Source organism: Strix uralensis, chromosome 13 (assembly GCF_047716275.1).
Source record: "Strix uralensis isolate ZFMK-TIS-50842 chromosome 13, bStrUra1, whole genome shotgun sequence".
NCBI classification, from domain to species: domain Eukaryota; kingdom Metazoa; phylum Chordata; class Aves; order Strigiformes; family Strigidae; genus Strix; species Strix uralensis.
In genome coordinates this window covers 24653626-24676227 of record NC_133984.1, presented here as the reverse complement: position 1 = coordinate 24676227, position 22602 = coordinate 24653626, and the positions used below count along the sequence as shown (strand labels likewise).

Below are 22602 nucleotides of genomic sequence, written 5' to 3'. Positions count from 1 at the left end.
AGATAAGACTCTTCTGGAGTCCAGCAACAAGAATTCTGTGTTTATCAATATTGGGCTGACCTCCATCATTGCCCCCCAGCATTAGCAAACTATTTTTGGACTCCCAATCACCTTCGCTTGCTAGCGAAGATAAGGCGCCAAGAACTGATCTAGTCCTTTTGCAAGACGACGATGCTAATTTAGGTGTGTGTCCCCCCCTGCTTCCGCGTTATTTTTTTCTCTCCAAGCCCATGATTTAATTCCCGTCAGCCTCATCCACTCGCAGCCACCTTCTAGCGCCCGCGTTTCCCCGCCGCACCTGGCTGCGGGCAGGGGTTTGCCAGAGGCGACGGGCAGAGCTGCGGCCTACCCTGAGGGCTCACCGACACCGCCCGCGGCACCGCAGGGCCTGCCCGGGCCCCTCCGCCTGCCTGTTAAAAGCGGGATGAAAAGGAGCACTGCCTGCCTGCGGCCGCCGCTCCTCAGTTCCCAACCTTAATGCCCCCCTCCCCGCAGCCGGTTCCGGCTGGGCCTCCGGGCCTCCCCCCCGCGGCCCGGCCCCCCGCCGCACGCACACGCACGCACGCACGCACGCACACACGTACACACGCATGTGCACGCACACGCACGCACGCACGCACACACGTACACACGCACGTGCACACACGTACACACGCACGTACACGCGCATGCAGACATGTACGCACACGCACGCACTGCGCATGCGCGGGAGGAGGAGGCGGCGGCGGCGGCGGCGGCGCGGCCCTGCGTGGCGGGCATTGCGCATGCGCGGGGCGCGGCGCGGAGGTTTGAACTGCGGGACGGTTGGAGCCGCGCTGGCAGGAGGTAACCGGGACTGTGGATTGGGCCCCGCGGCTGGGGGCCCTTCCCCGGGGCGGGGGGTCCTTGCCGCCGCTCCTGGGGCCTCGGGGTCGGCGTGCCTGGGCGCGGCGGTGGGGCTGGGCCGGCAGGGCCTCGGCTCTATCCGTTCCCTTAGGCCTGCTCCCCGCGCCGGCGGACAGAGCACTAGCGAGGGCTCTGCGGGGGCGCCCAGGGGAGAGCTGGAGGGGAAGGGGGGGTGTGTGTCGGCTGGGGAGGAGGGGAAGGGGTGTTCGTGCCAAATATCCCTGTGGAGGTGACTAGTGCTGAAGAGCTGTGCAATGGAGGGCTCGCGGGTGGCGACAAGTGGCCTCCCAGCCAGTCTGTTTAGCTCTGCTTTAAGGTCTGGTGGCGCTCTCTTCCCCATCAAACCTTTCTGGTAGAATTCCTGCAACGCAAAAGAAAAAAAACCAACAGGTAGAGCGCGTTCTAAGCGATCTGAGAAAGCTGTCGTACCCCAGTGTGGTAACCGAGGACTGTTAGCTCGGCCTGTTTCCTGAACATCTTACAGTGTGCTGAGGTGATTCGGGATGTAACAAGTAAGATTCCAGCTTTCTGCAACTCTTACGTGTCAGCCTAGCTCATGCCAACCTAACCTTGCTGTAGTTGCTATCAGGAATTTTCACTGTTTTGAAGCATCTCAGTTATTCTTAGTGTCTGTCATGTAAAGCATCTTTGTGGGAGTTCTGTTGTGCTTGGTGTTGCCCTTTAATACCGAGGGGTACATTTTACCTGAAGTCAGGAGATTTTGTTTGTAAACATGAAAACCCTGTGTGCCTACATCAGTGTGTGTTTCAGAGTTCTTCACGTAGCTAGCCAGAGATTTGTTCTTGGTATGCTGCACGGGGAAGTTAGTGACAAACCTATAGGAAAATAGGGATGATTCTAACATCTTAAGGAAGTGAGAGCTGAAGAGGGAGTATGAACTGAAGATCATTCTGGTTTATTGTGTCAGGAAAACTGGGAAGCAAACAATAGGCTTTCCAGCAATCCAGGGACATGCATGCATACTCTACCAAATCCAGGAAACTGTAGCAAAATTCCACGTTTTGTGGGTAAAAGATTGATGTCTCCAGCATACTGAGGAGAAAATGCCACTTTTAATGGTTGTATTTGACCCAGAGCTAGGCAGTTTTGCAGTGTTGGTAGCTCTTGTGCTTCAGTTGGAAGTTTGAACAAAATTTCACATTTTTTTCAATCCTAGCTACTGGGTAGAAAGGCTGCAGAAGAATTTAATTTTGGTAAAATAGGAAGGTAAGTGTTGCTATGATCCTCTAAAATCTGTACGTTACCTTGCAGGAAATGATGACCTGTTGACTGATTACACTGTCATATACAATACAAGGAATGAAACTGATAATACACAAAATAAACTCAGAAGAAAATTGATGATTGTGTTTTGCTAACTTTCTGTTTGTTAATTTTTGGATCAAAAGACTATATAAAATTTTATCAGATAATTTTTTAATTAAAAGGAGTTTGTGTTTTAGTTGTGAATTTTTTCCCCCTTTTTTAATGAAACAATGGAGTTTTGATACATTGTTATCTGTGTGTCTTCTGAGTATATTGTCTGATCTTTTTGAGGGCTCTAAGTTATTTCCTCTGAAGTTACTCTGTTATGTTATACAGAATCCCCCTAAAATCTGTTTGTCAGGAAAAGAAATTTTTCTTTTCTTGCAGGGAATTGGCTCTCTGATGTTCTTCAGCTGTTGGAGGTTGATCTATTTTCTTGCCCCTTCGTAATGAAGGATTGGAACCCACATGACAAATGAGTAAAATTCTCCAGTCTCAGCTGGGAGTCTGAAAAAATGCAGCGAAGACAGAGTTCTAAGACCCCAAAGCAGCCCCTGCAAGGTCACCGTAAAAATCAGACTGATCTCTCTGCATGGCGAAAAGGAGGGAGAATTGACCCTGAAAAAAGTGTCCAGAATCATCAAACTCCTAACAGTCAGAAAAATGACAGACAGCAAGACTCTCTTGAGCAAGCTTTGTGCTACTTTGAGAAAGGTAAGAGCAGTTTTAAAGTTAGCTATGTAGGATTGAAAAAATAACTGAATTCTTAATAATAGTAATAATAAAAACATCTAATTTTGCCTGCTGTTTTTCCCTCTTTAATGCCTGAGCTCTGTAATATTTCTTTAATGTCTTAAAAGGTTTTCCCCTTTCTGTTACTATGTAAAGAACCCTGCAAAAAGGAATATCTGTAGAGACAGTTCAGAGAAGTTTAAAATGGTTTGTTTGCAGTTCAGAAGTTGTTTTATCCTTGTGTTTGTCATCTTTTTTTTTTTCCTAACTAGTTCAAGATCGTGTTTCACTGAAAAAGAACAGTGTTCTGCAGAAACACTTGGCTACTGTGGAAAGCATTGCCCTGCAGAGAGGCTTACCCCCTGAAGGATTTGATGTATTGCTAAACGTGGCACTCAGTGGCAAATTTGGTAAAGTGCTTATATACTGCTAGTGTGTCTTCTGTGAATGTCTTTTTCCCCTCTAATCAAATCTGCTTGACATAATGTGCTTATGGTGACTGTATTCTTAGGTACTTCAGCGTAAAATTAGTCTTTCTGGCATGCTTCAGTGTAGTTTCTGAGTTCATGTTAAAAATAATCACAGTTTTTGCTACAGGGGAGTGATATCCATAAAAATATGATGGCTTGTTACAAATATTTTTTGAAAAGCTCATTTCCTTTGTCCATAATTGCAGGTCTCTGAAAGGCTTAAAGTGTATCCTTAGCAACCATTGTGTCTTTTCCTTGTTTGTAACTGTTTGTATAGGTTTCTTTTTCCCAAGATCAAAATAGTTGAACAAACTGACATAGTTGTATTAGTGAAACGTCCTAAAATTAAAATGTCATCCTAACAATCAATTCAGCAGTGTCAGTGCAGCCCCTCATGCTGCTTTCTTAGAAATAGTGGCCACCGTTTATACTTCTAAATAATATTCAGTGAAAAAAAGCACTTAAACTTGCCCCTCCTTCCAACCCAAGAGCAACACACAGGATTCCTCATTATGCAAGCAGTTTAGTGTTTTTCTTGATTTAAAATTACTAGTTTATCTTCAGAACACTAATCTGCGGATGTTTGGCTGACGGTCATATACTCTTTTGCCGAAGGAACTGGTTGATTAATATTACCAGAAATTTGTTACTTCTGGCTGTTTTGCCAAGAGTTCAAAGGCTATTTCAGTACTAAAATACTCAATATTCCGTTTTCTTTCTTTAAGCTGGAGAGAAATATTTCTCATAATTTTTTGAAGTATAGGTAAGTCACTCCCAGATTCTTGTGCACTGATACTTTAAGCACTAAAGCTCAATAATCTTGTCCACAGGGATTTTGACCTAAGCTGCAAAACCATATCAAGGAACCTGGTACATGACCACCATCTTATTTAATATTTTTTGTTTTCCAGCTGATACAGTGAACACTTGTTTACTGAAGAGCCTGGTTCCAGCCTCAGTAATACCAGAAAGTTCTATCATTTCATCTGTGTCTTGGCTGTGCGTTGGCAAATGCTCAGGCAACATTCAGGTAACTTAAGAAATGTTTACAGTACTTATTGCTTTCTGCACAGGAATGATAAGGACAGATTATTTGCAGGAAGCAAAAATCCTGAGGTTTTAATGTACTGAGATACTGTCATTTAGAAAGATTGGCAGACACCCCCATTGCTGGAACGGCAATGGGAACTGAGGAATACTTCTGAAGTGTGAGTGGAAATTTGCACAGTTCCTACTTGTCTTGTATCTCTGAATTCCTTAGGAATGATTTTTCCACCAACATTTCTGTGAAATACTTCAGCTATGCCAAGGCATCCTTCAGAGCTTCAGCAAGGTGTCCCTTAGGTTCTGTGTATCTTGGCTGTGGCAACATGTCTTCACGTTAGCAAAACAGTCTTTTTTTTGTCTTCATGTAGTCTGCTCAAAGGTTTACATCATAGAATCATTTAAGTTGGACTTTTAAGATCAAGTCCAACCATAAGTTTAACACTGCCAAGTCCACCACTAAACCATGTCCCTAAGCACCACGTCTACACATCTTTTAAATACCTCCAGGGATGGTGACTCAACCACTTCCCTGGGCAGCCTGTTCCAATGCTTGACAACACTTTCAGTGAAGAAATTTTTCCCAATATCCAATCTAAACCTCCCCTGGTGCAACTTGAGGCCATTTCCTCTCGTCCTATCGCTTGTTACTTGGGAGAAGAGACCGACCCCCACCTTGCTACAACCTCCTCTCAGGTAGTTGTAGAGAGTGATAAGGTCTCCCCTGGGCCTCCTTTTCTCCAGGCTAAACACCCCCAGTTCCCTCAGCTGCCTCTCATAAGACTTGTGCTCCAGAACCTTCACCAGCTCCACTGCTCTTCTTTGGACACGCTCCAGCCCCTCAATGTCTGTCTTGAAGTGAAGGGCCCTTGGATCATATCTGAGGGGTAGCAGATATTCAGAACTGAGCTGCTTTTTCCATTCTGATATGGCAGTTGGTGCTTTTGCCAGGCTTTCTTCCACAGCTGAATTATCCCTGCACTGTTCACCTGTAGCTATCTTGGTTGCCCTTGAGAGTGGTATGTATCCTTAATGATTGTGTCTCTTAAATTGGCTAAGGACTGGTCTGTCTTGCCTTTGCCCATCACTTAATGTTATATGGCTTTTTTCCTATCTGCAGCTGCTTTTTTTAAAATGGCTGATCACAGTGTTTGACTTCATTGATCACAAGGAACAAATTCATGCCCTCTATGGTTTCTTCTTTTCCTTCCTGCAAGATGAGAAGATGGTAAGGAGAGCTGAAGAATATATGAAACGGACAAAATAAACCTAAATGTTCATTAGTAGTATGCATATGAATGCTAGAACTAGTCTGGAATAGCTGTTGGTTAGAGAACATTTTCTGATGGCTGGAATTTGTTTTCTTTTTTTTCATTTTGTGTTCTAAGATTGCTGAATCTAATTAGCATTTAGATTCAGAAACAGGGAAGTACTGTACGATTATTTTAGTTTCAGTGCTGTGGTCTGGTTGTTTAAACATTTTTCCAAGAATTGCTATTTTGCATCAGAGGGACAGTATATTCTCTCTAAATTCCCAAGATTAACTATGACGCTGCAGTCTCTGGGGTTGCCTTTGATGCCAGACATCAGCAAGTGAAGTCTCCCGCTCCTGGGGAGAAACTGGCTTGCATACCTTGGGCAAAAAAACCCCCAACTTTTAGGGCAATGTTTATTTAAAGGTGAAAAACTAAATGCTGTTCTAATTAATTGATTTGAAATGTAGCTTAAATAAGAACAAGCAATCAGGAGATTTCTGCTATAGGGCAGCTGTAAAATCCAGCTGCTGGAATATTGAGGTGTTTGGATTCAGTTTGTATTAAGATGATCTTGGCAGTCATATTAAATATGAAATTGTTAATATTCTTTCAGTTTAGGATATTTTGTGGTTAAAACTTTTAAAGCTCCCAAAGTTCTGAGTTATATTTCTTGCAAAGTTTTTAATGGTTTTAGGTTAACATTAGTTATAATCTTTTCATAAAACTGGATTTAAGTTATTGTTTAAAATAGTATTTCCAGGCATGATGGGCTAATTGGAAGTGCACCAGGGTTGGTGTGAAACTGATTAAAGACCCTTACAACCTCAACTGTAGTTAGAAGGTCTAATAAATTATTTTGATTCAAAGGTGCCTTTCTGTTTGAAAATGTAATTGTGCTTTCACTGCTGACTCCTGAAATATCTAGATCATGTTCCAAAAATCAAGATCCAAGCTCACTGCGGAGCTTGATTACTATAGGGCGTGCTTGTAGAGCAGATAATGTTTCTAAATAAAACTGATATGTGACATGTAAAAAACCATGCTGCTTTCCAAGGGAGGTAGGGTATGCTCTGCCCCAGTGGGCATGCAGAGATAACTTGAGGCAGCCAACTGAGTGAAACTCTGAAGCCTATCCTGGTTAGCAGTCTGCGCCCGCAGGATAGTTCATTGCTGCCTCTTCTTTGCAGTGCCCCTATGTCTGCCACCTGCTCTACCTGCTGACCAGGAAAGAAAATGGTGAGTCTATCCAATGGTGTGAGATGGAATACTGTTTTGTTTCTTATTCTGTTTGCTGGCATTGTCTTTTCTTCCAATGGAGCTAATACAATGACTAGCCAATATATTGCTTTTAAGGCAATGAAGCATGAGTAGTAGTTAAGCCTGATTTGTTTAACACTTTCTGAATTGGAAACCTGTCTGTTAGCCTAGAAATAAGTCTGATTCATTCTGCTTGCGTTGCAGAATCACTGGTATAATAAAAGTGATATTGCATTTTTCCTTAAATGTCTGATACAGTGGTTTTTTAATCCATTGTGTTTGTAATTTTATTTCCAGTCAGGCCTTTTCGGATTAGGAGACTGCTTGACCTCCAAGCAAAAATGGTGAGTTTATTTCAAATCTTGTGGAGTTTGAACTGCGGTTAATAATGCAATTTGTAAGACTAACATCTTTACAGGATAGAGAAGAGTGGCTGGTGTCTCGGGACAGGGTTAGACTTGGAATTGGAGGTTGTAGTCTGTAACATCAGGGCTTGTCTTGCATATGCATCCCTAATTTGCATTTGTGTTTTGTGAGCACATGCAATGGCATGCACAAAGCCATACGTTTTATGGCTAGATGTGGTAAAATCTCTAAAGCAAGGGGCAGCTTCATTTATCTGTTACCATCTTCAATTTTCTATTCATCTTCCTTTTTCAAGTGGTATAAAAGATGATTGAGAAATATAAGATTGTAGAGGATCTTGCTCCCTTTCTTGTAAGAAAGAACTAGTTGTAGTAACATGTTTTTGGAGCATTTAGACAGCAGAAGACTATTTTTCATAGTTTTGATTAAATTCCTTTTTATTAGGTATGACTACAGAAAGTTTCTTCTTCAATCCCTGTATTTCATTGGCACAGTTTCTGTTCTTCCTTTCATTTTCAGTTGTTCATCTATGGTTACTTACTGATATGTAGCTTTAGAAAGCTTTTAGTGATCACTGGGTTGTTTTTTTTGTTCTAGAAGACAGTATTTAGTTTCTATATTAAAAACATATCCCACATGTTTTCCCTCTTGTTCTGCTATTTGACAGGGGATGCAGTCTCATCTGCAGGCTCTACTATCACTTTACAAACTCTTCTGTCCTGAGCTTGTGACCATAACCCTTCCTGGGAAAATGAAGGTAAGGAATTGGATTTAATCTATTCGGAACCAGTACTTATGACAGTATTTGTACTGAGCTTTCCATTTATCTATTGCGTGATTTGGTGCTGAAGATTAATTCTATTTTCTCTTTTCACTGAGTAAAATCAGGTTTAGATGAGGATTCTTTGCCTTCGATTTGTTTCGTCTTCAGCACAATGAGACAATTTGTAATGGAACGGCATCTACCTTTATCCTTATGAGGATGACTTTAATCCTCCATTTGGTGTTCTTGCTGGTTTTGACTTGTTTCACATAATGTTAAGTTCTTCGGGAAATAAACTGTCCTGTAGATGGGTCAGGGCAATCCTGTGCAGAAATTCAGGCTGGGCAATGAGTAGATTGAGAGCAGCCCCAAGGAGAAGAACTTGGGGGTATTAGTAGATGGAAAACTGACTGTGAGCCAGCAATGTGCGCTCACAGCCCAGAAAGCCAACCGTGCCCTGGGCTGCATCCAGAGCAGTGTGGACAGCAGGTACAGGGAGGGGATTCTCCCCTTTGCTCCGCTCTCATGAGGCCCCCCCTGCAGTGCTGGGTGCAGCTCTGGGGGCACCAACATCAGAAGGACACGGACCTGCTCGAGCGGGGCCAGAGGAGGCCACGAAGATGCTCGGGGGGCTGGAGCACCTCCCCTGTGAGGACAGGCTGAGAGAGTTGGGGGTGTTCAGCTGGAGAAGAGAAGGCTCCGGGGAGGCCTTAGAGCGGCCTCCCAGGACTGAAAGGGGCTACAGGAAAGGGGGGAGGGACTCTTGATCAGGGGGTATAGGGATAGGATGAGGGGTAACAGTTTTAAATTGAAAGAGGTCAGGTTTCAATTAGATATAAGGAAGAAATTCTTTACTGTGAGGGTGGTGAGAGACTGGAATAAGTTGCCCAGAAAAGTTGTGGCTGCCCCCTCCCTGAAAGTGTTGAAAAGCTGGTCTAGTGGAAGGTGTCCCTGCCCACAGCAGGGGTGTTGGAGCTAGATGATCTTTAAGGTCCCTTCCAACCCAAAACATTCTATGATTTGTACAAGGCATTGTCCAAATTGCTGACTTTCTCAAGCACAAATAACAATGGAAGTCAGTCAGTATCTTCCCACTTGGAAAGTCTATGTCATAGAAAGAGGAAAAAATGTGGTAAGCTGATTTGTCAGAGCTTCAAGATAACAGCAAAAAATATGACTCTGCTTTTAGAGGGGCCTATGTGTATGCTTAGCCCTTTGACAGAGTAGAATATATGTAGCAGAAACTGAATATATAACAGAAAATAGCAGCAGGCAAGACCTAAATTCTGCAACAAATTTTCTCTCAATACTTCAGTGGTATAGATTTAGGGTTTGGTTTTGTTTTGTTTTTTTAGAAGAGAATTTATATGTAGGCAAGTTGTGTTTCTATAAAAGAAAATTTGTTTTAATTCCATCTGCTTTGTGTACTTCACTCTATAAATTCATAGTTTGCATTGTGCTGCATAGTCATCTGTTAGAGAATTAAAATTTTTTGGTATGCACAGAAGTGAAGTAAGTAACTAGCAACTAAACCCCAAATATGTCTTTGGCTGTTTTTATGAACATGCTGTGTTGACTTGTATTGATTACCTAGGACCAAAACAATGTGAATGCTTTTGTGATGGCTTGGCACTTGACTGGGATTTAAAGACTGATTGCAACTCAAGTGACAAAAAATAAGTTTTGTGCAGAAAAGGTGTTGGGTTCATTTTTCCAGTTTTTTCTTTAGCTGTAGTATCTACATTAATTAGAACAATTCAATGAATAATCAAATTCTCAGTTTGGGTATCACTGATGCTGAGTTTGGGAAGCTTTCCTAGTAACTTGCGTAAATATACCTTGGCCATATTTTATTTTAAATGTATACTTAGGATTTACTGTATGAATTGATGACTGATCTGAATGAGGGTTATAAATCAGAAGTGTTGGAGAGCTCTTCTGAAAAACTGAATATCATTTCAGAAGAAAATAAAAGCATAACTATTCAATTATTGTCAAAAGGTAATGAAACTGAGGAATGACAGGAGTTCTGTGCTGTGAAAACCTAGCCTCTTGGTCTGTCAGGCAGAGCTGAGTGTATATACACCATTGTGGAGACATTTATCAGAATAGAAACTGATCTTCCTGTCACTTTGTCTTAGTTTGGCTTCTTCCATAGACGTCTGGTTTATGTTTTCAGACTTACTTCAAGAATTCAGAGGGCCCATGGAAAGCAGCAATCAATGCAATCAGGCAAAGAAGCCAGGGCAACTCTCCACTGTCCCAGCCACTGTTTTTAGGCACAGCTCAACCTCAGTCACGAAAAAGGGTAGGTTGTGGGCCTGAAGTAGACCCTAGAAGGGGCCAAGTAGCCGGTTTTGTTATGAATATTGGCAAATAATGGGGCTTGGACTTTATTTCAGCACTGGGAGGGGTGAAGTAGCTATATAGAAATGCAGCATTCCCATTATAATGAAAGCATGGATACCTTTTCTGCAAAACATGGTCTTTATGGGAGCACTAGTCACAAGTGCACTTCATTGCATTGGAAACAGTCATTGCTATTCATGTTTCTTTTCTACAGAAATGGAATACACAGTTGTTTATACCTGCAAGCAGTACAAACAGAAATAATTTAGAACAGGACAGGGGAAAGAACCATGTTGACTTGTACAGTACAAATAAGTCTTTTCCAGTGGAGCAGCTGCAGACCTTTCCTCAGCTCCTAGAAAATATCCACCATCTGGAGGTGAGTTTCAAAAAGGTCTCGGTAAACTCAGAGTGTTTTGAGAGATCAAAGGATATTTATTCCTCGATGCCCTGTTTATATGTGAATAGTGTGTGGGCTACTTAGTTCTAACAGAGCATCTAGTCCTACCTGAGGGTGATGAATGAGTCCTGGTGATGGTCTTGCTGCCAGTAAAAGGATTGGACAACTCTGATAGAATGAGATTCTCTGGCAATTTGCTGATGTAAATACTGAATAACTATTTTTTTATTGATTTCTCTTGCAGTTTCCTTCCCAGATGGGTTCTGTGCTAACAAACCCCTTATTGCTTCACTACATGAATTGCATCAAAGATGAATCTGTTTACCTGAGGCTCAATTACTGGATGGGCCAGACTCTTCAGGAGGGTAGGAACTTGGTATTCTCTTGCATGGTAGGGAGGTAAAGGATGTCTGAGGCTTTTCACCTTTCGATAATGGTACTTGTCTATTCAGATTTATAGTGATAATCACCTAGTGTTGAAATAACTACTGGAGGAGAACTGAATTTTGTTTCTGATTGTGCTTATTCTTGCTGTGTTTACATTCAAATACAGTATTTTCTCCTGTTTAGAATGCACCTGGTGTGTGGCTGATAACCAATACGAAGATGAATTCAAGGAATTCCTAGAAACTGTCTACAAGACAGAGTGTTTCTTGCAGGTAAGTGCCTGCTTTGTGAAATAAAGGGTTTCACGAAGTCTTCCCTTAAAGTACTCTTGGGACTTGCCTGTTTCGTATAGTATCTCTGACAAGTGATAGTGTCTCAAGTAATAAAAATAGATATTCCTATAGCAAGTCAGTATTCTGGAGATGGCCTTGTTTTCTGCAGGAAAGATAATTTGAGAATGAAATTGAGAATGATAATTTGAATGTGCTGGTGAATTGTATGGCAGGAGGGGAGGTGTAAGCCTCTTCCTTTCTCCAGGATGAAGTGAGCATGGCAAGGTGCAGGCATATGAGATGAGTTTTTGAATGCTCATCATCTGCTTTGTAGGAGGGATTTTCTTCCTGTGAAGAGTTCCTGTATAAGAGCCTTCCTCTCTGGGATGGCTTCTGCTGCCGATCACAAATCCTCAGACTTGTGAGTTGGATCCCCCTCGGCAGCTTCTCTGGTATGTGTTGCAGATCCTTGGGTGAGGCTGGACAGTGATCTTCAGAGATAGAATTTGTGCACAGATATCATACTGCTTTCTCATTTGTTTCAGAAATGAAGTCACATCTCTATGATCCCCTGGCACAGCTCTTTTTTACATCATCCCTTTACTTTAAGGTAATTTAAGTGAGTATAGTGGCTGTTTACTTCTAGTTGATACTGCTATCTGCCCTTGTGCCAAGTGTAGCAGTCTGAGGGACTGTATAGAGGGTTTCTTTTGGGGAAGTCTGTGCCCAAATGAGAGTAAAATTTATACTTACAACATAACTTCTTTGGGAATTTGAGTGCCTTTGAGATATTTTCTTTTTCGACTGGAATTAAACTGGGGCACTGGAAATAAAAAGAACTGATAGTACACAAGACAATAGCTGGTTTGTTTTATTGCAATTTTAACTCAGTATTTGAAACTTGCATTCTCCAGGAAAAGCTGTGTGATGCATACATTCAGTTCAAGGGGACATGCAATTATCTCACTGCTCTTTGTGGTCCTGAGAAACTCTTGATGTCTCTCCTTGTACATGTCAATTCTCATGGCATTTTTTGTTTAGTATTATTCACTTATGCAAATTGTCATAAATCTGTTGCATTTTTCCTCTTGCAGTGCAGTGTTCTTGAGAGCCTGAAAGAGCTGTTGCAGAACTGGTTAAATTGGCATGTGATTCATCTGGATTCAGCATCTGACTCTCAAGTCTGTTCTTTGTAAGTTTGTCTGAAATAAATGTAATAGTGTTCTGTGCATTGTTTACTAGTGTAGATACATATTCTAGCCCTATCACCTACCATAAAGACCAACTAGAAGGATAATAATGCTGTAGTGTTTCTGCTACATTGTAAGCTACCTCATCAATCCTGTTCTTTCTCTTTGAAAGTGTTTCTATTGACACTGAAAATCAAAACATCCCAAAGTCAAACTCCTTGTAACACTGATAGCTGGGTCACGTTTGTAATAATGTTGGTAACGTGTTACTGAGTGTATGGAAGAACAAATGCATGTTGCTGAATGCTTGGTGGGGCAGAAAGATAAACTTCAATTTCTGTTTCACCATTTCTCTTTTTTACTGTTTCCAAAGAGGTGTATATACTAATGTTATGTCATATCATTGCTGCAGGAACACCACCCTTTCTGGACTAGTGAATGTGGTGGCTGAACTGATCCAATTTGTTGGGTGGATCTCTACTGTAGCATTGCGTTTGGAAAACAATCCTACTTTCCTCCTGTACTTCATCCTGGATTTCTATGAGACTGTATGTATCCCATTCGTCTTTCAAAATCCCAATACTCTAAGGCTGTTTGCATTTTTTTAAGCTAGAGCACAAAACATCATCTTCATTAGAGTTTGCAGAACTTTGTGATTAAATGCAAGAATGTTCCAAATACTTGGTAGACCTACAGGTGATCACTGCTGCTGTTGCATCCATAGGCATATCTAAATATGCTTCTAGAAAGCGGTTACTCTTAAGTCAGAGGTGAACTGTGGAAGGGGAAGTAACAATATGGCATAACATGCTTTTTCAATGCTAATTTAGAGAAAATAACAATATTCAGTTCAATTTCAAACAACATATCCTGATTTTTTTCCTTAAATGTTCCCTTAAAAAATGCATTTTTTTCCCTAGTTTATACTGTAGACAAACTAAGCAGCATCAAATAGGCCTAAGCCTATTCTCTGGCTTCCTCACATCCTCTCTGCAGATGTGCTTACTGCCATGTGAACTTCAGCCATGCTGTTGTTGCTTCTACAGTTTGGATGAAATTGTGAAGATTTGAAAAAACAATGATAGTTCTGGGATCTGCTTGTAATTAAACTGTTCATTAAAAATGCACAAAACTAATGGGCAACAACATTTGCATAAGACAGTGTGTTTCAGTAAATGCTCATTTTATGGGAATATACAGAGGATCATGCACCCTTTGATTATTGGTGCTCTAGCAGACAACTAGGATTATGTATTCAGAACTCCAGAGATTTCTAAAATCATGCAGCTGAGATATTAAGTAAAGTCTAGATTTCTGAAAATACCAGTAATTCAGTTACGTACAAATATCTGCCTATACCTTACATGGTATAGCTGTAGTGAGGGCAAGAGGAAAGGGGAATGTCTGGCAAACAATCTTTAGTGAAAAGTCTGTTATGAGATTAGGGAAAGGATTCCTAAAACAATTGTTGTGCCTAATTTAACAAAATGTAAAACATTCATCTTCAGGATGGCAGGCTGTCACAGCTTAATTGTTTATGGTCTGAGCTCTAGTAACTAGATATGTGTATTCTTAGACCACTACTCTTCTGAGAATGCTCTTCAGGAAGGTATGCATCGTGCCTTGGGGAACAGCTACTGTGGCCACAGAGGACAGTAATGTCTTAAGCTACAGCAATATTGCTTTCAATTATTTATCCATACTTTAAGACTGTCATTGTAGTTGAAGGTCTTGTTAAATCTGCAGAAATCTTAAAATGTCTTTTTTACTTGAAACTCAACCTTAAATTCTAAACGTGAGTCTGATAATAAACCCATGTTTTATGGCCATATCATCTCTTCTTGGAGTAAAGCTTTATCGTGTGCTCATGCAGTTCCAGTAAGATCAAACAGAAAGATTTAATTTCCCACTTGGAAGAGATGTACGGTCTGTTTGGCGCAAGGTCAGGTCTAGCACAATCCCAGCTACGTATGTCAGAATGATCTAAAAAATCAGAAACAAATGGCTGCTGCTTTTTTACAGGAATCTGGGTAGATTTGACTCTCTAAGTAACCATGTCAAAACATATGGTACACCTAAATGGTTGAAGCAGAGACTGAGATGTGAACTGGTGAATATGTCTCATCCTGAGAAGAAAATAAATGGGATTACTTCACCCTGGCCTTTCCTCCTAGGTGAAGTTGATGGAGCTGGCTGGAATGCAGTGTCATGCTCTCTTTTGCTCTTAGACACTTCAGGGTTTGTTAATGGCAGTAATCTGCATGGGTGCATTCTTGCAGGTGTGTGACATGTATCTGAGGTACAGTCTGCCTTTGCTGATAATGCCTCCTGCTGGAGTCTTCTACCCGGCGCTTCTCAGCATGGATTCTGTCAGCTTGAATCAGCTCTGCTACATTATGTACAGGTACTACAAATGGTGTGGGCTGTAGGGACTCCTTGTCTTATCTTTCAGTCTTTTGGAAATGAAATGACTTTGGTGTAAAATCTGAAATCTACTTTTTCTTACCATACAAGGCAAAGGTGAAAGTTCCAGCTGTGCCCAACTTTCATAACAAGATTTTATATCTGTAGGTCCTACTCTCTTTTTTTTTTCCAGTCTGTTATGCAAAATAACAGGATTCTGACCTCTTCCCTAGGATTATTTCCATATGTTTGATATGTGAAGGAAAGAATTCCCATATTGTTTTGAGAGAACTTAAGTCAGCCAGCTGGAATCACTAGTAGTTAACTATACAACTTCTCACCCCTGTGCTTTGACTGCTAGACTTGAGCTTTTCCTTGCCACCTCCAGACTCTTTGGGAATTTGGGATGCCTTGTGCTGCCTGCAGGTCCAAAGACAGCACTGTTTAGCTCTCTGCAGGATCCACGAACATGGCTGCTGTTCTTGGCCTTGTTAGTTCCAGTGGTTGCATCTGAGAAGGAGAGTAGCCAATTGCTGACAGCTGGCACAGGGCTCTCCATGTGGCTTTTTCTCTAAGCACTCTGCAGGGTAATTAACATGACAGGACGGTCTCTGGGAAATAAGAGATGCTAGTGCTTATTATATAGAACAACTGTCAAGTTGCATTACTTCCAGTGGTTTCTGTTTCTCTGCTTTAGTGAATGAAAGTCTCCTTTCTTAAAAATACACTGCATTTTTCTGCTGATTTTAAGGCTATATGTTGATTCTTGTGTATTGCCTTTATGAACATGACTTTGCCAGGCAAACTGGTCATGTCTTAATCATTTAAAAGATGAATATGATCAGGTGTCTCCCTGCTCTGCCTGGAAAGGGTGGGTCTATGCCAAGTGATAAGGTCCCTTTGAATTCTTTTTCATGTCTCTCTTGAGTAACCAGTAAAGTTTGAGGATCTCTCTCGTGGAAGAAATAAACTTTCTTAATCTATTCCTCCAGCTTTTTTCAACACTGGTAGGCAGTAAAAATTAACAGGTCCCTAACTTTCTCTTTTGTTTGTTTTTTCAGGTATCGAACCAACTTGGTGGCTGCAAAAGAAAATGAGCAGAATAAAAAGGTATTGTGGATAAATCTATGTGATAGACTGGACCTTAGCAAGGAGTTGGGTTATGGAGGGGAGGGGTTCAGATGTCATGCTTTTAAGGACTGGAGGGAGCACACGACTGCTTTGAGGATGCTATTTGATTTGTTTTCATGTCCCTCAGAAAATACTGCAATTCAAGTTCAGTAGCCAGACATACCAAGAGTACAACCAGTACATAATAGCTATGGTGGGTTGTCTGTGGACATCCACTGCATTCCAGAAGGATATTCATCCTCAAGGTCTTCGTATGGATGAGGAACTGCTGAAGAAAACCGCAGTGCAGGAGTTCAAAACCAGCTTTAACATTGTCTACCATCCAGCCATGATGGGCTATGCTGTCCTCTTCTTGCAGCAGGTAATGGGGTGGGCCAACATTTGGGCCCTTGGCAGCACCAGATGTTCTGCCTTGAGAGTTTCTCTAGAGATGTGTCGCTCGCTGTACTGGGTGACTTGCAGAGTCAGCTGAGCTCTAGTGTCAGATCAGTGGCACAGTTTGAATAGTCTTCATTTGCATGGTATGAAAGCATGAATGTAACAGTTTTAGATGTGAATTTGTACTTATCATTTTGAGGCTAGAACTAAAATAGCTGAATAATGAAATAAATTACTAATTCAGTAAAAGCTTCTCAATAGTCTTGACTCCAGAAAGTCAAGAAATACAGAGTTAAATTGTATACAGGTGTGCATGGTAGAACTTTTTAGCAGTGCTTTCTGGCTCTTGCAGTAGCTTTTGAGAATGGCTTATTAAAAAAGAAATACAAGTAGCTACTTCAAGTACAGAAGTAAGAAAATACGGTGCGGTCTTGTGTTGTCTGGTAGGAGTTCTGCTAGTAGTTGTCTTGAATTCCAGGTGCCATCATGTGTTCAAAGCAGCTACTGAATAATGGAAGGAGCAACTTGCCAGAGTTGTTGTTCCGAGATGTGCATGCTGCTCTGAGAAATCAGGTTTTGTAGGCTGTCCAAGAGGTGCACAAAGATGCTGTGCTGTTGTGAGGAATGCTGGCAGGCTGAAGCTGTGCGTAGGTGTGGCTCCTGGAATGGAGCAAGGCAACCCGGAGGTTAAAGTGGAAGCAATGAATGCTGCTTAGGAACACTTCACACATTTGTCTGCGTTTATATACTCAGTGTCCTGAATGGAGGTAGTTTGTCTCTTACTGCTGGTTAAAACCGAGTTTTGTCTTTCTCAGAGAGGCTATATTATTTTTGTTACATACAACTTCTTTTTCCTTGGTCTTTCTCCTGTTGTAGCAGGATTAGTTTTTCATATCTTTTGTCTAGATCATTCCCCTTCTGAGGCTTCCTGATTCTTCTTTGTAGCTTTTGTAAGTTAAAAAAAAACCCAACAAACTAAACAGACTAAAAAACAGACCAAAACCTTCTGGTGGAAAATTTTTGCATTCTTCCTACTGCAGAACCAAGAAAGAGATTTTGCTTAGCAGCTGTCACAGATGTGTCTTAAGACAGGAAAAAATATTTAGCTGCAGTGCCATCTTCTTAAACACTTCAGTGCTGAGCACCAGAGGGCACTGCTCTGCAGCACACTCAGAGACATACTTTTTATCTTAACTTGATACTGTTTTTATTTCCTCTTCTTAAGGCTTGGCCAGATGATACCACCTTCAACTTCAGTTTAATTAAGGTAAGATTTCTTGTTTTAGTGAAGTGAAAACAGACAATTTTCAGCAGCTATGTAGAAGAGGATGAGGTGATAATATTCACCAATTCCACAAATGCTCTGTACAAAATTTTGAAAGGGGAAAATTCCACTTTTAGATTTTGTTTTAGTCTCTTAACAGGGCCAAACATGAGGAGATCAACATCTGAGAAGTTATATATCTAGCCATCTGTGGGTAGTGGTCTGAGATTTTTATATATTTCCTCCATGAGTCAGTGCAGTATCAGCACATGAGGTTGTCTGTTGTTCTCTGCAGGCTCCAGAAAAAGTTATATTTTTGGTGTACTCAAAGCAGAATTTCTATTATCAGTGAACTTAATATTACATTCCTGAGATGGACATGTAGCTTTGTTATAGCTTTGAACAGGGATCCTCCACTGAGCAAGCACAGTGTCAGTTTGTTTTCTTTCCTGTATCACAGTGTACTTCAAACCTGATCTGGAGGAATCACCATTAGTGATGGAAGGAACACTTTAATATCCATGTTCATTTGACTCCTGACATCTTCACTGTTGATCCAATAGACTTTGACCTTTTTAGAACTGGGATTTATAAACATCTTATGTATTAAAAAAAAAAAAAAATCATGATTTGTAATGTTCAAGCTAAGACTGTGTCATGCATAAGTGAAAAGTTTGGGCATTTGGGAACAGGACATGACCCTGTGTACACCTGTGGGTATTTACAGACTAGGATGGATGTTGTCTGACTGTGGAAGGTGATATTTGCAGACCTTTTCAAACTGGCCCGAGAGAGACGAAGCTATGTCCTGCACATCTGATTATTCTTTCTGTTTTTATAGGGAAAGAAGTGGAACTGGTATCTGGAATATCTTTATGCACAGGGATTAAAGGGCCTGAAGCTCTTTATTGAAAGCAGCATCAATCGTGTTTCCCAGGCCTCTCACAGTAAAGCAGAGAACACACAGGCGTGACCCTGGGACTCACTGGAGCCTTTTTATCATCTGGAACAGGAAAGCGCAGTATAAGGGACTGTCACTAATTCTTCCTTCCTCAGAGGAAGTTTGCATTTTTGTACTGACATCTATTTTAGGAGAGTGAAGACACAGAAGGAATGCTTAGGCTGGCTTGGTTCACTAACACTGAACCCCATCTTGACCCTGCTGAACTCTGGTCTGAAGCTGCTGAACTCACATGTTATGTATCATCCACATTTTTCTCTGTTGGAGTATCTGCTTTGATGGAGAAACAAACATCTACCATCTCAAAACTGCAATGAGCAGTGCTGCTTCATTTATAAGTAATGTTGATCCCTGACCTGCTTTGCCTTCCTTGACAGTAGGTAATGAGAAACAATGGAATCAGCCCTTCAGGGATGCTGTACATGTACTTGATTGGAGCACTACGAGTTTCCCAATTCCCTGTGGCACTTTGTATATACTGGCTTTTAACAGGCTGACCAAACTGATTTTCCTGAACTTCATTTTCATTATGAAGCTTCCAAAAGAGGCTTTTTGCTAACATTGCTTATATGTTGCTCAGTTGATGGTTTATTGATGATTCGAGCACTTGAACGAGTTGCCACCAGCTCACCATTTTCTACTGATAAGTGCAAATGTAGGTTTCCTTTTTGTGTTTTTAGTTCTGTACGTGTATTATACGTGTACATATATATAATTTATATTCTGTAAAATGTTTCCAACATGCCATTTTGAAGGAACTCTGCTACAAAACGTATCTTCTCCTGTCATTTCATTTTAACACTGAGCAGAAGTTGGGAGAAGCTGAACTCGTGTCTCCAAAATTTGAGTGAACTTTATTTTACTGCTGTAAAACAAGGTTGCAACCAATTGAAAGATGGGTCAGAGTATGCTGAATTCTGCGTTGTGAATCTGTACTTGGATCCAGTAAAGGAATCTGTCCTTAGAGTGACTCTAGAGCCACTAAGGATGTTTGGTTTCTTCATCCTCTCAAAATCAGACTAGCTTTAGGTTGAGTACCATACTGCTTGGCTCAAATAGGGGATCTGGCTAATATGTGTATATGTATTTATATGTGTGTCTATATTGTCTCCAGAGGATAAGAAAATCTGTCACTGAAAGAGAGATTTCCAGAGAGATCTGCTTAAAGTATTGTCCCTTCTCATCTGGCTGTGTTATTCCAGCTAGTGTAAGTGCTTCTTGCTAATTTTTGTCAAGAGAAACAGATCTTCAGAAATCCTGATTATATTTTCTCAACAGGGGAAACTCCACAAATTACAAATTCCTCCAAGTGGATGTTTCCAGATGTGACCCTAGCACATAACCAGTTACCTCCCTTAAAGGCTGGCTCAGCTTGTTGGCTGAGGCCTATCCCAACAGCGCTGGCTGGCAGTCCCCGTCATCGTGTGGCCTGTTGTTTGTTAGACTCAAAGGTTGCAGCTAAGGATCCGAGGAGAAGAGCTCTGTAGCTCCATAGTTGTTTTTATAATTTTTCTATGAAGCTACCTTCGGAAAGGTGTTGGAAATGCTAGCACTTATGCTGGAAAGCCTGTGTACTGCATTCCTTAAGGAGAACTTAATCCTTAGCTGTTGTCCTTGTGCCATACAGTTGTCTTCAGACGATGACCAGACTTGTGCTTCCGTATAGCTGCACTGGGATTCTGTATAGGAATAGGGCTGGAGGGGTTGACAGCCCTAGGAAAACATGAGGTGGAGACACGGACCCAGTTACAGATCTGTGTGCGGCAGGCTTATTCAGCAGGGAAAGAAGCAAATACAGAACATCTCAAAGCAGCATTTAGTTCTAGCCAGGAAGAGACTTCACGTTACTTGGGTGCTGTCTGGAGTTTATGTGGAAGGAGCAGAGCTCTGTAGCATTCCTGTCAGACTCCAAGGTGCTGCCAGAGGCTTCATTTCAGTTGGGAAAGGTGCCTAGATTCTTAAGAGTGTGCGTGACGTATGTCAATGTATTTCGAGGCTTACAGCAGAATCCTTTAGGTTGTATTGACTGTTATATGGTTATGATCCCTGAGATCAGTTTTCCCTGAGGTTGGTGTTTGGTTGAGAAAACACAGAATCACGTTATGGAAGACTTGTTGCAGCATCACAGGTCTTTTATTATACCCTGTGTTATAAAAGTCTTTAAACAAATTGTGTACCATTTTGTCATTCAAGTGCACGGGCTGGATGCTTAGAGGTGCAGAAATAAAGTAACGGCAGATTACTTTAATGTGAGCTTTGGTCAAAATGGCTGTTGAAAATCCTTCCTATGCAGCAAGATGTGCCTAGTATTGCTGGGCACTTGAGATTAGCCTCTTTGTATGCCTTGGTAGTTCTTCTTTCACACTGAGACATTTTTTTCTTATTTTTTCTCTAAATATCTGACTTTACTAATACTCCACTTGAATGGAAGAATGGTCCTTTGAAGGAAGAATGTGCTGCTGTACCTCTTCCTCCCCCCCATCTCCCCACTCGCTCTTTACCATCTAATCACTGTGGTAAATTTTGTTGACCATTTTCTACTACAAGCATATGCTCAAAGACTTGTCTGACCATAGCATCTGCTCTGAGGACTAAAATGGAGATAGTAAAGACCATCCATTTCCTGGTAAGTGGCAAATCAGTGATTTGCCTCTAGTGCCTGTTTCTGCCCATTGTAAGGTGCTGCCTTTATATACACACTATGAAACTGTAACAGCAACAACTGTTTTGTGGTTCTACTTGTTAGGAACAATGCAGGATGAAAAGCTCATTTAAGGCTCACATTCGTGTGGTCAACCAGCACCCCAGAATATTTAAGTTTAGGTCAGGTCTGCAACCTCTGTCCGTGGGGACTATATTCCACATGATTCACTAGAAAGAAAGTAGATACTTTTATGTCACTTGGGTCTGCTCTCAAGTGTGTGTTTTCTTTCCAGAGGATGCTGTTTCAAGGTCCAAATTTCTAGTATCAGCTGATCTCAGGGAGTGCTGGTTTGTGTCGTGTCTTCCCATGAGTAAAAGTTGATAACCTGCTCAAATTCCTGTCTCCTCCCTTCTCAGGAGGCTTCTACATGCTTTTGATGTTAGGTTTTTGTAATATTACAAGCAGGCTAGGGCAGTGGTCATTTCAGCTTAATCAAATTCTGCAGTTGTTCTAGTGGCCTCTTTAGATGTTTCCAAAAATGGAGGCCTTTCCCTTTAGAAAAATCTCTGAGTTGGTATTAGATAGGATTTCAAAGTCCGGGCCAGAATCCTGCCTGGGGTGTGCAGGCATGGCCCCACTAGCTTCTAATGGATCTGGGTGAGTTGCACCAGCTGAACATCTGGTTCCCAGTACCAAAGCCATTAACCCCTCCCCTGTTGGACACATTGGCCTGAGCATTATGCATCTGAAAATGCAAATGCTTTGGGGTAGAGTTAAGCTGAATTATTTTTCTGCAGCCATGTTTGCTTTGTGTTTCTGTTAATCATGATTTTATTTTGTGGGGAGAGACTCATTTGTGCATTTTAATGCATCAGGCTGTGTTGCCCTTTCAGAGAGAGCTTGCTCTGAAAGAGTTAATTTCAACCTGTGTTCAGCTGGGATGAAGAAACTGGTTCCTCTGTGTCCCTGCTTTCTATTCTCCCGTTGGCCTACTTCCCTCTGCTTGCATTTTGCATGCCTAATTCCATGAATAAATCAGGACCCAAGGATTTAGAAGGTGGTACAGCTGTAGCCACTCAGAAAATTGAACCTCTGAGACTTGTACTGCAGCTCTAACAACTGCCAATGTGTGTGATCCTGAACTCTTCTAATAACACTTAACTGGGACCAAAATAAAATTAACT

General features: G+C 41.5%; 1 protein-coding gene across 1 annotated transcript; it reads left to right on the top strand.

Annotated features, from left to right (window-relative positions):
- Nucleotides 1-768: 768 nt before the first annotated feature.
- CENPI (centromere protein I) lies at nucleotides 769-21021 on the top strand. The gene is made up of 21 exons (XM_074882550.1): nucleotides 769-825; nucleotides 2539-2865; nucleotides 3156-3293; nucleotides 4265-4383; nucleotides 5518-5625; nucleotides 6841-6889; nucleotides 7208-7254; nucleotides 7944-8033; nucleotides 10219-10347; nucleotides 10603-10767; nucleotides 11033-11153; nucleotides 11359-11447; nucleotides 11782-11899; nucleotides 11993-12057; nucleotides 12542-12639; nucleotides 13050-13185; nucleotides 14917-15041; nucleotides 16102-16150; nucleotides 16299-16532; nucleotides 17775-17816; nucleotides 18655-21021. The coding sequence occupies exons 2-21, from the start codon at nucleotides 2667-2669 to the stop codon at nucleotides 18784-18786; spliced, it is 2253 nt and encodes a 750-aa protein (XP_074738651.1). The 5' UTR covers nucleotides 769-825; nucleotides 2539-2666; the 3' UTR covers nucleotides 18787-21021.
- The last annotated feature ends 1581 nt before the right edge of the window (nucleotides 21022-22602 follow it).